This window comes from Peromyscus maniculatus, chromosome 3 (assembly GCF_049852395.1).
Source record: "Peromyscus maniculatus bairdii isolate BWxNUB_F1_BW_parent chromosome 3, HU_Pman_BW_mat_3.1, whole genome shotgun sequence".
NCBI lineage: Eukaryota > Metazoa > Chordata > Mammalia > Rodentia > Cricetidae > Peromyscus > Peromyscus maniculatus.
In genome coordinates, this window is record NC_134854.1 from 113628113 (window position 1) to 113646460 (window position 18348).

An 18348-nucleotide genomic window follows, 5' to 3' on the forward strand; every position below is an offset into this window, starting at 1 on the left:
ATAGCTGAGGAAGTTGAATGACTGAAGCCTATAACATCTGTCAGATATTTATAAGTAGTATGTGTAATCCAGGCCATGACATGTAAGATCCATTTTCTATGTCTCCCTTGAAGACATCCTGGAGAGTATAAAACACTTATGTATCTGGCATGTGGCTTTTCTTTTATGTCTGCCATCCACATATATCATAATAAATAGGTTTAACAGAAATAAAAATAATAACTCTGGGGGCTGGAGAGATGGCTCAGCAGTTAAGAGCACTGGCAGCTCTTCCAGAGGTTCCAGGTTCAAGTCCCAGCAATCACATGGTGGCTCACAGTCATCTATAATGGGATCTGATGCCCTCTTCTAGTATGCAGGCATACATGCAGATAGAACACCATATGAATAAATCTTGAAAAATTATAAAAAATAAAACTAAAAAAAGAGTAACTCTGTATTTTCATTGTAAAGGAAGCTCATATGAGCTACGCCACAATGCGCCGCTCTGGAGGCAGTACACCAGCTCATCTTAAGGGAACTCACCCATCCCTAGACAACCACGTGTTTACTGCCCTCTCACACATGGATTTGAAAATGTTAATTACACTTTTTTCAGTGCTGAGGACCAAAAAAGGGCTTGCGGTGGCGTAGCCATGGCCTATCAGAATCGACATACAGTAAAACATGGGATCGTCACTTACACTTCTTAAGTAGGCACTGACGCTGTCCAAGGTGTACATCACCACAAAGAAACTCATGAGGCACAGAATGGTCCAAGTGGCTCTTCGTTCTGCAGATGGCTTGTGGGAAAGGCTGGTGCTGTAGAGAACACGGGACTTCTTATGTCTGCATAGGAAAGTCACCATGTACCCACTGGAGAGGGCCATGAGACCCACAAAGATGACGTCCCTGGAGGTCAACAGTATATAAAATGTGTGCTGAACAGAGTAATTCATGGGCACAAGAGAGCAAGATTCAGTGAGGTACATAAGATGAGATGAGGTCAGATTAGGGGTCGCAACCACGTATGATATGAGGGGACTGCCAATGGATGTGTAGAAGACACTGAGAAAAAGAAGGCAGCCTAACATGTGGTATGGAGATTTGTGTTTGAACTTGGCTAGACAGGAGCTTCTGGGACTGAGGGTGATGGCCTGGAGGATGCTGAGCAGGCTAGAGGCACACAGAGAGAGGCTCCTAAAAAACCTGTACAAGAACATAATAAGTTTACATGTGGTGTCACCCCATCTCCTCCAGGGCATAAAAATGTCTGTGGCTACTAAACTCATGACCAGCAGCATCAGTATGTGGATTAGGGCCAAGAGACCAATGGGCAGGTCGGTGAGTCTGGGCCTCTGCCCACGAATGAGCCTGAGGATGTGGAGGAGAAGGGCACTGTTGCCTAAGATCCCAATTCCAGCTTCAGAATAAATGGTGTTTCTTGCCTTAGTGTTATGGAGCAGTTTATTGGTTTCATTCATTTTATGGCTGACAGAAGCAGGTAGGGACTGTGGGGGGAGAACAGCAAGAAGATTCCATAGCACAAATCTAGCCTCGCTCATCAACTTCAGTCAGTGACAGCATTGTGAGCTCAGGGAGACCTGTCGGGGATTCACAGTTCAGCCTTATTCCACTCACTGTCACCTCCACCTCCAACTGTCCAGAAGCCATGCCCGCTCTCCCTGTTGTTCCGACACTTGCACCCCATCAGTATAGAAGCTTTCTGCTGTATTAAAAAGTGCCCTGGGTCATAGAAGCACTTCTTTTCCTATCGCTTCACATTTGAGGTTTCCTGAGGCAAAAGCAGCTTGTCTTTCATCGGCAGCATCCTGATTGTCAGGGATATAACAGCCCTACAGTTTTCAAGGAAGTTCAGTGAGGATTGTAAGAAATCAGAAATGAGACCCTGGCATGAAACAGTGTCCTTGGGTCAAATAGGCCCAGAGTCGTTACCTTCCAGTCTCTCTGTGTTCTGCTCACTTGCTGCAGACCTAGTGCTCTCCGTGTGGCTCTGTAGGGAGCTCTGAGAAGTGGGAACTCTGAATCCAGGCTGCTCCACATTCTACCCACAGTCTGCCATTTCCTCTGAGCGTGACCCTGAGCACTCTGAGTCTGAGCCTCGCTCACCTCCTCTAGAACATATGGACAGTCATGTGCCTGTGTCAGGGAGACCCTTGGTGTGAAAGAAGATGAAGTCTATGTGCCAAGCATGGCGGTGTTTCCTGAACAGGGTGAGCTGTGGAAGTGTCTGCTGCTGGCTTTATTCTCATGAGGTTCCTTATGCTTGTGACTTGGGAGAGTGAATGCTGTTTTAAAAACAATTGATCAGCTCTGCCTTGCCTGAAACAGAGAAGATTAAATATGAAAGCAGTCAAAAGTCTGTGCAGCCCTTTTCCAGGGCACTCCGGTAGCATTTTTGCCTTTTCTGTGAATCCCATTTTGTAACTGCATCTGAGATATGTGTTCATGTCACAGCATAACAAAAGCCCCCATGAGAAGCGTCCAGTTATCAGATACTGACAGGAACATGGTCTGGGGTTCTTCTCCTCTGGCATGTGAAGATTAATAAACAGAAATAGAATTATAATTACAATAGATCCATGGCCATTCCCATTGTGGGTTTTAAGGAAAGAAAAATTATCAAACTCATCCTAAAAGATGGGCCGCACAGGCATCTAGGATTCCATGCCTCTTTGAGGAAACAGTGATATTTCTCAGACTGAGAAGACCCAAGCCCCAGATGTACACCAGAGGAAGATTTGATAAAGGATCTTCTGGAAGATTCTTCCTCATATAGTGCAAGCATTTACTTGAATTCAAGTATTATACTCCTGAATTGTGTAATAGTCATATGGTCTAGTCATATAGTAACTAGCATCTGAAATTCAAGGGTGTGTGCTGGTTTTATTTTGTTTAGACCATGGAACTTGTAAGATATGAAGAGAAAGCAGAAGTGTCCAAGGTCCTGAACACGCAGCACCAGTTATGTGCTCAGTACAAAAGGCCTGCGGGGCAGCTCAGTGCGCAGATGGGCTGCCTGTCAATCATGACGATGTGAGTTTGATTCCCGGGATTTACATTCTGGAAGGGAAGAACCAACTCCAAGGACCCCAAGAAGTGTACTGTGGCCTGCATACCTCCTCCTCTTCCTCCTCCCCCACAAAATAAATAAATGAAAGGAAAGGAAAGGAATCAGAGCGAAAGTAGACAGCTTAAACAATTAGAAACCGTATCTGGAGAGATGGCTAGATGGTTAAGAGAAATTACTGCTTTTGCAGAGGACGCAGGTTCAGTTCCCAGCACCCACGCAGCAGCCCCAAACCACCTGTAGCACCAGTTCCAAGGGATCCAAAAGCTGCTTCTGAGGTCCACAGGCACCATGCATGTATGTAGTGAAAATACATATATGCATGCAAAGTATTTGTACATGTAAGATAAAATAAATTGTTTAAAATAGAGATTTCCTAAATAAAATTCTATAGCAACTTTAGGAAAAGTTAAATTTTTATAAGATTAATAATAATAATAATAATAATAATAATAATGAGCTGGGCAGTGATGGCACAAGACTTTAATCCCAGCACTCTGGAGGCATAGGCAGGTGTATCTCTGTGAGTCTGAGGTCAGCCTGGTCTACAGAATGAGTTCCAGGACAGGCTCCAAAGCTACATAAAGAAACCCTCGAAAACAACAACAATAATAATAATGTAAGAATTATAGTAATAATGGTACTAATTGAGTTTTAAATGAGTTTCACTGAATTATTTCCCTTGAATTGTCATTTTCTTTATATAACATATGGGTTTAATGGCTTAATCTCAGTCTCAGTAAGCAGAGGTCAGAAACAAAATGAAACAAAAATCTATGAAAGAGAGAGAGAGGGAGGGAGGAAGGGAGAGAGGAGAAATTTTCAACTCTTCCACACAGCTCATTGTAAAACTCTGCGAACAGTACATTTTCTCCACTGGTAACCAGACAGTGACTCTATTATCTTCACGGGACTTTGCAAACCCTGATTTAGGAAAATGGGAAGGGTCTCATAAAACCATAACTTTAGTGGATGGGGCTTCAGAACCCTTGGAAAACCTTATTTTTCTGGAGGTGACCACCAGAGAAGCCTCCTTCATCCAGAAGACAGACCAAGAATGGGGCATGCCATGTCATCATGAGTACTACCTGACCAGGAGAGACACAGACAACATTTCTGCATTCTTCTCCCAATGTTGCACCACACTTTTATCAATCAGACATACAAATCAAATACATGTGGTGTAAAAGTCTTTAAATTATGTATGATGTAAAAATAATGTACATGATAACTTCTAGACTAATCATGGGGAGCCATTCTGGTGAAGATGCCTCAGCAAACCATAGAAAAGGAATCCCCAGGATCATCCCCTCCTAGGTGAGCCTTACCAGCTTACACCGGTCTAGCAGAGCTTAACCTTGGAAATCAGGGGACAGGACAGAAATGCTCTACCCTCAGAAGTATCATTTAAGACACCTTCTTCCATCAGACAAGGTAAGGGTGGCTGCCCTGTCAGTGTCCTAGGAAAACCTGTTGTATAGTGGACCCAAATTGCCCTTTGCACAATGAAAACACAAATTGATTCAGAGACACTTGACTTTCTGTATATAAGGAAATAAGTCACAGGGAAAGTGATGTGGGTTTGGGAAATTGTCCCACATGAAGAATATGAAAAGGAAAAGTGAACAGACCAGTAAAACAGAATACTCAAGAAAGGAGAAACGACCAAAAGAAACCTGGGGCTCCCTCTGTTAGAACCAGCTGTAGGGATGTCCCCTGAAAGATGAGAGGCTTAGCTTGCCCTGCACTGCAGAGTTCAAAAAGCCTTGACTGCAGGCACAGTGTCAATCCCGGAGCTCCTGCAATCAGGGAGAGCCTTGCAGTGCCTGACATCACCAAATGGGCCTCAGACAAGTGACCAGTGCTCAGGACAGTGACTCGAACTTGTGAACTGGTTGGAAGTAGAGAGTGGAGTGAAAGGAGAAAGTCCCTCAGCAGATGGCACTGCAGGATGGGTGCCTGTGACCCAGTAGGTGCACTGATCCAGGGAGAAGCAGGTTTGAGGGACACATCTGTTTCCTCCCCAACATGGAATCAGCCTGCCCATCTCCTGGTGTTGAGAGGACGGGTAAAGGGCATGGTCCTGTCAGGACTGAATGGTACCTGTCCACTCTTACATTCACACAACAGTGGACTTGTATCCGCCATCCTCATACAGCTCACCTTCACCATGTTGTCAACACTCTCATCCCCTCTGTGAGTTAATGTAAAATGGACAGGTGGGTTTGGAAGGGGGAACTGGCTCTTCCATCTGCAAGTGGGATTGGGTGGGGTGGAACTGAGCAGTGTGTGCTGTTTTGTTTTGTTTTTGTCTTTTTGCCTAATTCTATCTGGAAATCTAGAGAGACTCTAGGGAGATGGCTAGTACGCCAGGAAAGGAAAGCCATCATCAAGCAGATGTCAGAGAGGCCATAAAGTACAGGAACTGCAGGAATGCCATGGCAAATGCCTAGAGAATATCCGGGCTAGGAAATGACCACTGCTTCTGCAAAGTATCTTGGGAATTAATCCCTGTCATCTTTGTCACTGAAATGAGTGTGGGTACTTCTCCGGGTTCAGACTTGCAGCTAGGATGTTGACTAATATTTTTACTGCACCCTGAAACAGCAGGAGAGGAAAGTGCTCTTTTGAAATACAGAAGCAGGAGGTGACAGAGAATCCTCCGCTCTGACCCCGCTGTCAGCCTGGAGATCCACAGCCTGCAGCAGACCCCGCTGGTCTTCAGCTCAGGAGGAAACAATGGCCAAGACCAGCTGTCTGCTGCCCAGCTGTCTCTCCCTTCTCTTCTTAGTCTCTGTGCATTAGCAGTAAGAAAGATGGTGCTCATGTTTGTCTGTTCTGATGAATTATGAAAAGATCCAGACTGAGAGAATCTGAACGCTAAGCACAGAGCAGGACAGGGTGAGGCTTGGCTAACATCTTGCATTTTCTTCTAAGCAAATTGAGAATCCAGCACTCCACTGTCAGGGTGTTTGGAAGGGCACTTTCTCAGTGACTTGAACACAGGACAGATTAATGGACACAGGTGTCGTTCCTCTCAAGCTCTTGGAATTTGGATCCTGGCTCTTTAGACACCAAGAGGGGAAACTACCACTGTGTTCACGGTATAGTTAATATCGAGTGTTCCAGCCACCGAGATCCCCTCCAAGGACATGTCTTACTGTGTAGTTCACATACAGTGAGCCAAGAGCATCGGTGTGTGATTTCTGAAACTGAGTATTTTCTCCTGAAGTCATTTTATTCTGATTAAGTTTCAGAAATCACACACCGATGATCTTGACTCACTGTATGTGAACTACACAGTAAGACATGTCCTTAGAGGGGATCTCAGTGGCTGGAACACTCGATATTAAGTATACCGTGAACACAGTGGTAGTTTCTACTCTTGGTGTCTAAAGAGCCAGGATCCAAATTCCAAGTAATGTGACGTCCTCTACTAGACAATGTTGACACAAGGAAGGACATTTCCTTCCAGATGCCCTGAAATCCTTTTTAATCACTCAAAAGATAGGAGTCATATTATAAATACTTCTATAACAATATGTAAGTTTAAATCAATAAAATATACTGTATATGAGGAACATTGGATATAATGAGTCATTTAATTCAGACAAACATGTAAATATAAAACATTGATGTCTCCAGTGAAAGATTAACTGTTTTTAGGAGTTTCAGGAAATATCCTAAGAAGAAAACACCCTCGTTGTCCATTCAGCACACAGTCCCTGTGCCAAGAGCTGTCAGAGCTCAGCGTCATCTCTGCAGATGCTGAAAACCTCCCTGAGCCCCTCTGCTCCTCCTCCCACAGCCTGCCTGGGACCTGACCACCTTCTGATTCTGCACTTGGGTGCAGAGCACTTACCCAGATGGATGTGGCAGGGGAGGACTCTGAGGAGATCCTGCACAGGCTTAGATGAGGGGAGTTTTTAATGTATTTCTGTGGCATGTAATTTTAGTGTCTGTGGAAGGTGACAAGTTCCCGCTGGGGAACCTGGAAACATGACATCCCAGTGGAGCATCTTCCCAGCCTTTGATCTTACTCCCTGTGTCCTGGATAACAGCCATCGGGGAGAGTTGGGCACAAACTTTATATGAGCTCCCTTGCTGAGGGAAGGATCAAAAAGTTTATGTCATATAGACAACCCTACGTTTTCTAATTTTTCTCCTTAGACTTAATTCAAACCAATTTTATTCACTGTGATGCCTCTAATCTGGGATGAGGACTCTTGGGCCTCCCATGACTTCCCATGGTTCCAAGGGTGCTTTCCCTACACTGTGTGATAGGCAACCCTCTTCCTGGGTTGCCTACACTTCTCCCCCATGGAGCATGTATTAACATCAGGGATCGAGTTGGGAAATGGTTCACTGGATAAAATAATTGTTATACATGCATGAGGTTCAGAGGCCAGATCCCCAACACACAAGTAAAGATTGGGCATGTGTGCACGCACATGCTTGTAATCCAAGCACCCAAAGGGGTACCTCACTGCCCCCACCAAACTAGTTAAAACAATGACTCTCAGGTTCAGTGAGAGACCAGGTCTCAACAAACGAGGTGGAGAGAAATAGATGACACCTAAGAAGACCTCTGGCCTCCACACGCACACAAGAGGGAGTCCCCAGGCACATGAGCACACACAAGCCTACAGCTCTCTGTCACAGATGCACACACACACACACACACACACACACACACACACACACACACACACACACACACTTAGGGAAACGAAGACCTGGAGAAGTAGACTCTTCTGCCTGTAATCACACAGCAAGTCATAGTAGAGCTGGCATGTGTGTTCAGATCTCTCCAACTTCTCCAAAGAGCAATTCTTGGCTCCTCCAAATAGTAGTCTCACCTACAGATCCCCATCTCCAGAGTTTCCCAGGGACTGTATGGGGACAGAGTACCAGATGTAAATGGGTGATCTACATGCCACACCATGCCAGAGGGTAAGACAGAAGTCTGATCTGCTATAGGCAGAGAAGTGCGGGGTCCAGGATGAAGCTGGACTGTGGTGACCCTGTTTTCCCAGTAACAACAGGCTGTGGGCTTCCTCCTTCCTGGATGAGCTCTTCCTGATTACATGTGTTCAAAGGGCTGTTCAACAACTTACTCTCATTTCACATTCAAAAGCTTCCATTTAATCCTCTCTTCCTGACAATGGGCACTTGCCACCTTGATTAGAAGATCTCTGGCACTTTCTTCTAGAGTTTCCAAACCTCCCAGACCCATCCACAGGCAATTTTACACTGTAAATGTACAGTCTTTTGTCCTTATATTTCCTTTTAGTTCCTCCTAGGTTTGCAGTTCTCTCTGGAAGTTACTAATCATTCCATCTGTTATGTCTGTATTAATATCAAACATTGAAAATAGTTGTGTTAAAGTATTGTTTTCTGATTCTAATACCTATTTGAGAGTGTCCCTGAAATGACTGCTTTTCTCGAACAAGATCTCTGAGTAACCCAGGCTGCTCCTGAACTAAACACGCTCCTGCCTCCCTCTCCTGAGTCCTGGGTGCAGGCGGGTGCACCATGTCTGCACAGGAGACTGAAGCACAGTGCATATCAGTGTTCCACTCGGACAAAGCACGGCCTCTTCCTGTCTCATCAGGGAGAATGAGGCTGGCCATTCCTGCTCCTCAGGGAAGGGAGTCCAGCTCAGGCAAGGGTCAGCCTCAGCTGTGCTCCATCTGCCCGTGACACCATCTCTGAGCTGTGCTCCATCTGCCCGTGACACCAGCTCTGAGCTGTGCCTCTCCTTCTTTATTTTTATTTACTTCTTTTAATATTTACTCACATCTTGAATCCTGAAATAGATTTCAGAAACCAGGGAACATTGGTGGGGCAGTGAGGTCCCCTCTTGGAGCTTGGGTTACAAGCGTGTGCACACATGCCCAACCTTTACTTGTGTGTTGGGGATTTGACCTCTGAACCTCATGCATATATAATAATCATTTTATCCAGTGAGCCATCTCCCAACTCGATCCCTGATGATAATACATGAAAATCACTCCATCTCCAGTGACACCAAGGCACTGTCAAAGAGATCTGTGAGAGAGTACGGTGTGACTGTTTATAGTAGAATATTGTTTTAAGGTGTGTTACTTTTGTTTATGTTGTATTTGTTTAACTCTGTGAAGCTGTGTTACTGTGCCTGTCTAAAACACCTAATAAAGAACTGAACAGCCAATAGCAAGGCAGGAGAAAGGATAGGCAGAGCTGGCAGGCAGAGAGAATAGGTAGAAGGAGAAATCTAGGCAAAGGAGAAAAAGAGCAGTAGCCAAAGAAGGAGGAAAACTCCAGGGGCCAGCCACCCAGCTACACAGCAAGCCATGGAGTAAGAGTAAGATTTACAGAAATAAGAACAGGAAAAGCCCAGAGGCCTAAGATAGACAGGATAATTTTAAGTTAAGAAAAGTTGGCTAAAAACAAGTCAAGCTAAGGCTGGGCATTTGTAATTAAGAATGAGCCTCTGTGTGTGATATATTTGGGAGCTGGGTGGTGGGCCCCCAAAAGAGAAAAAACAACCAAAAATAGCCGTTATTGCTACAGACAAAGCTGTGGTGGGAAATATCAGTTCCTGAGACAATAGAGCTGCTCTCTGGTTTTTGACTGAGCATAAAAACTACATTTCCCAATACCCTTTGCAGGTCAGAGGAGGCATGACTGTTCGGGCCAATGCTAACTAGGCTGAGGCCAAATGGGCCTTGGGTTCTTTTCATTCCCCGGCCCCCAGGATCACTCTTAACATTTTAGTACTTTAGTGGTTAAATCCCATTTCATTGTGTTGACATGTGACCTGTTGTCAGGCAACATAACTCATTAAACATGGAGAAAGTACATGGTAACCTAATCTTCCACCAGCTTGTCTCCTCCCATCACACAATGTTTGAGTTGTTTCCTCCAGTAAAAATCCTAAAAATTGGTGATATACAAGCATAAACAGTAACTATTTCAGGTGTATAATGTGAGTTTAGCATTGCTGCATTTCTGTGAGTTGGTCTTTTAAAACATTGAGTGACACACAGTACTGACACCTATGTGAAACACACATGTGACAGAAATTGGTATTTGATTTCATGTTTAAAGTAAAAGCATATTTCAAGCCCATGGGTTTATGGCACTGGTTAATATCGAAGATTTTCATGTCTGACCTGCGCTTTACAGTTGCAATTTCGCATTCACAGGAAACTTCATCCAGGAGCTCACAACACTGGAGCTGCCTATAGGGCTGAGTGCCAGAGCTGGGCAGCACTTGACACTGGCAGGATCTCCAGCAAGGGCTTCGCTTTCCCAAGAGAGACTGAGAGCAAGATTCAGACCAGTAGAGAACTGACTCCAAATGAATGTTTGGGACACATTTGTCAAAAGGTTTTATTATTGAACAATAACATTCCGGTGTATTTATATTTATTCTGGTGGAAGCTCCACCTCAGCCCTGCCATTCATATCATATATCCAAAGAGTCTGAGATGATTAGAAGGAAGCCCCACCTCTCTCCCCAGATCCTACCCCCCCCCCAGGCCCTGCCCCCTTAAATCTGCCCCCTCAAAGGCTGCGGAAAGCCAGTCCCTCACTGGGGCCGCTCAAGACCATGCCTACAGGTTACTTAAGGCCTGGTAGCCATATTTGCCATGTGACTCTTCCCCTGCCTTTCTAAAAGGCACCCAGGATTGCTTTGCTCTGTTCATTAAACCTGAATTTATTAATTTGGCTTGATTGGCTTACATCAGAGGTGACAGATACCCAGCAACTGGGAGTTCAAAACTTATCAATATTCTTGTCACTTTTTAACTTTAAGGGGAATATTTTGGTAGGGGTGTGTGTGTGTGTGTGTGTGTGTGTGTGTGTGTTTGTGTGTGTGTGTGTGTGTGTGTGTGTGTGTGTTCATGTCTGTGAATATAGTCACCTATGTTTCATGGTTTGCAGAGATCAGAGTTCAACCTGTTTGTGGTGATATTTTGTTTGTGCTATAACAAATAAAGCTTGCCTGTGTGAAAGCAATATGAAGGCCTAGACGTGACTTTATAGACTCCATCTTAAGGAAGGGCCACCATCTTAGACTACTTGGTGACTGGGGGCTGTACTCAGTTCCAGGAAGACCCTCAGGAATGTGCCATGACAACTTGAACAGATACCCTAGGAGCAGCCAATTAGGAAACAGGGCAGTAAAGTTTAACAAGATCCAGATGCTCCTGCAGACATCCTGTTGGCGGTTTACGGCCCTTACAGATATACAGATATCCTGTCAGCAGGTTATGGTTTCATGCCAAGAGTCTAACCCAATAGTCTCAAATGTGGTTTTGCGTCAAAAATCTAGACCAATAGTTTCAAAAATCACCTTGCCCCATATCCTTTTACTCAATCCCAAAAAGCCAAGGCATATAATTCCCAGCTTATGTTTTTTTCCTTTAAAAACTCTTCTACCCCTGAGCCCACCACTGCCACTGTATTTCCCTCCATCCACCAGGTGGTGGTCCAGGTTCAAACCCGACAATAAAAAGACCTTGTGTGCTTGCATCAGAAACTGGCTCCTTGATAGTCTCTGGGGGTAAACACCTGGAGTTCAGAGTGAGGAGCTAGCCACTAGTTAACTATAGAGGCCAAGCAGTGGTGGCGCACACCTTTAATCCCAGCACTTGGGAGGAGGAAGCAGGAAGATCAGGAGTTCAAGGCCATTCTGGGCTACATGAGCTTGATCCAGTCTAAAAGAGAAACAGAGCCAGGCAATGGAGGCTCACACCTTTAATCCCAGCACTAGGGAGATGGAGACAGTAATATAAGGTGGGGGGAGACAGGAGCTCAGCCCCTTTTCAGCCTGATTCTCATGGAGATAAGAGGTAACTGTGGCTAGCTCCTTTACTTCTCTGCTCTTTCAGCATTTACCCTGATATCTGACTCTGGGTTTTTATTATTAAGACCAATTCTTAATAATAATTCATGCTACACCTGTTATGCTGGTCCAGACTTTCCACTTGGTTTAAGGTTGGGTCTCTTGTCATCTCCATGGTGTGGGCCAGGCTAGCTGCAGTGGATATTCTGGGAATCCCCTCCCTTCTACCCACAAGAACTCTGGGATGGAAGATGACCCATGCCCTGTTGTCTGGTGTTATATAAATGCTGGATATCTGAACTCAGGTCCTTGTTCTGCGGTGAATCCATTATCCACTGAACTTCACAGGGACTAGAGAGAATGCTGTGTTAGCTGCATGAAGATAATATGTCTTTTATTATGAGGAAGCACACAAAACATACAAAGATATCATTTAAACATTCTAGTCACACAATTGAGTGCTAGTGAGCACATATACATCGTTATATCCTATAACTACACATATCTGCATTTATTTACCCCAAATTGAAGTTACGTCCACCAAGCAAAAAAAATTTTCCATCTGTGCTCTCTTTTGAACCTCCAAAATGAGATTGTATTTTGTCTCTCTGAGTCTCACTACTGTGTTCCACCCTCTCAGGCAATCCACATAATACTTGTTTTTCTCTCACTGTGTTATCGTACTTTGCACAGCAACATCATGGTTTGTCTACGTTCCATTGTTGCAGAAAACAACCAAGAGCTGAGACACCCAAGCTGAAGCCAGGAAGCATTTATTCTATGGAGATGGGACAGTGGTCCAAAGCTGAACCCCAAGTTAATTTAAACAAAGCCTTTTATGCCCCCTGTGTTCCTGTGTCCCCCTGCATGGCAATCTACAGTGACACATATTTGATTGGCTTATTAAGCTTCCGTAATAGAGTTTGCTAAACTGCCTCATAAGCAGGAATGTTTGCCCAAGCAACAGGATTTACTACAAGTCATTTAAAGTGCAGACAGGAGGAAGGAGATTGGGTTTCACAGGAGATGTGGGGTGGAGTCTTGAACCTCAAGGGAGCTGACCAGTATGGTGTGGCTATTTCTTGTTTTTCAGGGACCCAAATCACAGCACCCTGTGCTGGAATGGCCTTGCACTTGAACAGTATCCCACGTTATGCAAAGGCTGTGTTTTGTCATATGTTCTAATAATTCTAGACAGTTGTTTCCATGTCTGAGAATTTGAAATCCTGTTACTGTTAGCATCGCTGGACAAGTCACTGTGTGCTGTACCAGGCCTTTTCTTTTGGGCCACCAACTGTCTTCCAAATCATGACAAGGAGACATCTTATTAGTTTTGAATGCTCAGCCTTAGCTTAGCTCTTTTCTGGCTAGCTCTTTTAACTTAGATTAACCTGTTTCTCTTCATCTACCTTTTGCCTCGGGGCTCATTACCTTTCTTACCTCTGTATATCTTACTTTCATTGCTTCTTGTGTCTGCTGCCTGGAGGCTGCCTGGCTTCTTACCTAAGCATGTCCCTCATTCTCTCCTCTCTTCTTCTCCTCTTGTTCCTCGTCTTGAGCTTAGGTTTTTCCTCCGATCTATTCCCTCTCCCTGCCAGCCCAACCCATTCTTTTCCTGCCTAGCTATTGGCCATTCAGCTTTTTATTAGATCAGTTAGGTGCCTTTGGCAGGCAAGGTGAAACAAATGCAACACATCTTTTCTTTCTTTCTTTCTTTCTTTCTTTCTTTCTTTCTTTCTTTCTTTCTTTCTTTCTTTCTTTCTTTCTTTCTTCCTTTTTGGTTTTTCGAGAAACACATCTTTTCATAATTAAACAAATGCAACATAAACAAAAGTAACATATCTTTCTCTAGTTAATGCTCCACAACATTTCCCCCTTTTGTCTAAATAAAAAGAAAGGTTTTACCTTTAACATAGTAAGACTGTACACAATAAGAATAGTTATTAAGGGGGGCTGGAGAGATGGCTCAGAGGTTAAGAGCACTGACTGCTCTTCCAGAGGTCCCGAGTTCAATTCCCAGCAACCACATGGTGGCTCACAACCACCTGTAATGAGATCTGGTGCCCTCTTCTGGCCTGCAGTCACATATGCTGTATACACAAATAAATAAATAAATCTAAAAAAAAAAAAAAAAAAAAGAGTAGTTATTAGGTAAAGATTACATTCACAATGTCCAGTCCATTTGTATTTGGCAAATTCAAAGAAAACACTCCATTATTTATCCTATCTTGATGAGTCCAGAGCTCTGTACCTAATTTATCTTATACATAACTAAGAAAAACTATATCTAGTCTTCAACTTCATTAAAGACTGGATAAGGATACAGTGTTATCTGAGTAAACAAAGTGCAGTGCAAGCCACTTCCAAAACTATAGAAATGACAGACATCTGGCTGCCTAGATGGTCACCCAAGGTTCCTCTGTAACACTGGGGAATCCAATCTTCAGCCTATAGGCCTAGGATATCTGGCAGACTCATCTACGGAGCAGGAAATTTGAAGGACTCACCTTGTTTAGGCAAAGTTCAGCAGTCACCTTCCTGTGCGTCCTGTAGAATGTCTGGTAGACTTTTCTATGAAGCAGGAATTTTGAAGGACTGGCCTGCTTTGTTTTGGTAAAGTTTGACAGTCTTTTTTATTTGTGCCCTGCATGTCCAGTTCATACAGCATACTCTCAACAGTCAAGGCAAGAGCAGTCTCTTGCCCAAATGGCTAGCTTTGCTACAATGAAAGCAAATTCAATATGGATGTTTCTCAATGCCCATCATCTTCTCTGAAGTAAATTGGTGCTACCAGGAGCAGATGTGCCTCACTGTCATAAAAAGCCTCAGTTTATTAAACATCTTAAATGTCATATTCTGTAGGTCTTTGAAGTGTTTGAAGAGCATCTATCTAAAACAGATCTGTTTAATCTTAAAAGCATACTTAATATGATTACAAGTTTGGTTATTATAGATGATTAACTACTAACCTACATTTCTTAATTATACATTACATTTTTAAATGATCTGCATAAGCACAATACCCCACACAAAAGTAGAAACATATATACAGTATAACAAAAATAACCCTAAATTTGTATCAATATACCAAAATCCATACCAATGTAAAATATTTGAGGTTAATAGTTGTCTTTTATCTTATATTCCTATATTCCCATTAAGTGATAACAAACATCCATAACCCACTGAATAATCAAAAACCACCCACCCCACCTCTTGGGAATGTGGAAATTGTGTTCTCTAGACTGTTTCCTGTTGTCTGGGGACAACGAAATCTTTAGGGAACCTGAGAAAATTGAGATAATGATCAAGTCCTGGGAAAACTAGCCATAACATTTATGGTCCAGTATTTGTGCAATGGGAAAGCATGAGGCTTATCTGTGATCATGGCTGGAATAGTCTGTGAGGCTGGACCATCTCAGCCAGTACCTTGAAGCTGTTCTGGATACAGAACTCTGAGGAAACTGTAATAGAAACACTCTGAAAGGCTGGATTACCCGGGCCACCCATTTTCATTGGTGTCTGGTTCCCTTGCTCTTGAATATTATTATAGGACCAGGCTAAATAATATCCTTCCCAGGAGCCCAGAAGAGAAACTACTAATGGTGAGAATTATTTTCGGGAAAAGAATCGAAGTACACCAAGCTCTTTGTCCATCCCCTTTATTCCTCTGGGATAAAATCCTATCTACACAGCTTGAGTTCTGTTCTCGTGCCTAGTTCCTTTCTTGCCTGATTTCTCTCCATATTTATCTGCTGACCCCTCTAAGTCCTATCTTAATTCTCTCATCTTAGTTCTGCCTCATCTAGGTTCTTCTCATCTCTTTCTTACCCATCTAGTACTTCCCCATCTGACTCTTTCTCATCTTCCATCCCATCCATCTAGTTCTCCCATTCTCTTCTCTCTTCTCTGTCTCGTCATTCTCTGAAAATAAAACTGCCCTTTTATCCCTTTGACCCTTATCTCTCTAAGCTATCTCTGCTCCCGCCATTTCTGGTGAGTGTGCTCGGTTGCTAGGCAGCTTGGCTAGGCAATGTCCATCACAGCTGGATGAACCTGTAAGTTGGAACTCTTTAGTTCTGAGTTAATTGTTAAGGGTGAATCTAAAACTAGAGATAAGACTTTGGAAAGGAGGAAGTTAAGCTTAATTAGCACATCTACCAGGCCTTCTCAAACAGGTAGTCTGGACGCTTAAGTCTGTTCTTAGAGAGTACAGAGGTAACTCTGAAAAGGTACTTTACTCCATCTGGGTATGGACCTGGCCAATGACGATAATTACAGGGAGGCTTGAACTGTGGTTCTGTGTGTGCATAGCTGTCAGTGCAGAAGGTTATCTAAATATTCCATTAGAAGAGGGGAAATGGTGCCCCAAAATGATGGAAAAGCTACAATAGCACATGAGAAATTCATAGCAAGAAACAGCTAATAATCAAAAGCCAATATTACCAAGACTCATTGAGCCTCAGCTTGACCTCTGGAAGGCCCTTGGCTTCTTCCGGGTATTAGCTTGTCATAATCAGCTGAAATCCCACTTCATATATTTTTTTGGCTTGCAGCACCTTGCTCTGAAAACACACAAGCTTTCAAAGGTAGCATACACATCTGCATTAACCCAAGGGTGGACTGTGTGTTTATGTTATACACCAGCCAGCCAAAGATGATTTGTTTTATGTTTGAGCAGGTAAAACATATGTCACCTGCCTTCCCCAGTCAAACCTGATCTCTTAACCTTGATTCAATCCACAGCCTTTTGTTTCCTGTGGAAACAAAAGCATAACCTTTTGCACAAAGCAATATATTGTTTGACTTCCATTTTAAAGTTAAGACATCCATAAAGTACCTAGGCTAGTTTAATCCAGCAGTCCCTTTCCCTATCCCATGTCTCAGCTGTCCTTCACTCATTAGCATTCAAAAAATTCAAAGTCAATACAACATATAGGATCCAGACTTCCAGTGTATTTCCCATCTCTACATGGCTTATTCTTTTTGTAATTATCTATGAACTATTTAATTTTTTCTATGATTATCTATACCCATTTTCTTTACTTTATTAAGCCTATGAACATTTTTAAACACACTGTAACCTGTTTAGAGGTTGTTTAACTCTGGATATGTCTTTACTGCGTATCTCTAGCCTTTTCTGTCTGCATGATCAAAAAACAGCTAAGCTACCACTGGGTTCTCTACCGCGGCTTTAGTGGCTGGCTCTGTCCTCTTAAGCTCAGGGGCCAGGTCTCAAGATGTGTACCAGGAACTCTATTCAATCCCCCAGCTCTAGGGAATGTGTGCCCTGCACTGTGGCAGGCATTTTTACTTCACTTTTTGTTTAGAGTACCAGTATGGCAGAGTCTCTTCAAGAAGCTGTATTCCCCCACCCCCTTTTTTTTTTCAGCTAGCTCAAGACCTGTGTAGAAATATGGGCCCTAATATTGAAACACCAAATGTACCAGGCTTTTTCTTTTGGCCACTAACTGTCTTCCAAATCATGACAAGGAGACATCGTATTAGTCTTGAATGTTCTGCCTTAGCTTAGCTCTTTTCTGGCTAGCTCTTTTAACTTAATTAACCTGTTTCTCTTTATCTACCTTTTGCCTCGGGGCTCCTTACCTTCCTTACCTCTGTACATCTTACTTTCACTGCTTCTTGTGTCTGGCTGCCTGGAGGCTGCCTGGCTTCTTACCTAAGCATGTCCCTCGTTCTCTCCTCTCTTCTTCTCCTCTTGTTCCTCGTCTTAAGCTTAACTTCTTTCCTCCTACCTGTTCCCTCTCCCTGCCAGCCCAGCCTATCCTTTTCCTGCCTAGCTATTGGCTGTTCAGCCTCTTATTAGACCAATTAGGTGCCTTAGACAGGCAAGCTGAAACAAATGCAACACATCTTTACATAATTAAACAAATGCAGCATTAACAAATGTAACATATCTTTGTCCAGTTAAAATAATATTCCACAACAGTATGGTTCATTGCACATAGTTCTGTTTTGAAAGTTATGTGTGTAATTCCTTTTCTTTTGGATCATATGATTGTTTATTTAAAAAAAGGTTTTCTTATTTAATTTGTAAAAATAAATATAACAGAGGAAGTTGAAGCATTGAAAAGTGTTAAAAAGTGGTTACATACTTAAAAGTAGTATGGGCTATCCTAGGCCATGATGTTTAAAAGCCACCTCATAGGACTCCTTAAAGATTCATTGATATGTATATCTATATATATAGATATAGATATACATATTATATACATATATATATACCTAATCATATCTCAAAGGGCATATGATTAAATTTTCTATCACATGTTTGTCACCACATGGGTTAAATAATTTTAAGGGAAAAAATACAACTTCATATTTTCATGTACACCAAAGCACATAGACACTATGCCATGTTTGACAGTTCTAATGCCAGTACATTGGCTCTTCTTAAAGGAACTTGCCCATCAATAAATAT

At 43.0% G+C, this 18348-nt stretch overlaps 1 protein-coding gene across 1 annotated transcript; it reads right to left on the reverse strand.

The window, feature by feature from the left end:
- Positions 1 to 521: 521 nt before the first annotated feature.
- LOC107399885 (vomeronasal type-1 receptor 54-like) lies at positions 522 to 1463 on the reverse strand. Its single transcript, XM_015989477.1, has one exon. It carries the CDS (start codon positions 1461 to 1463, stop codon positions 522 to 524), a length of 942 nt encoding a protein of 313 aa, XP_015844963.1.
- Between the last annotated feature and the right edge of the window lie 16885 nt (positions 1464 to 18348).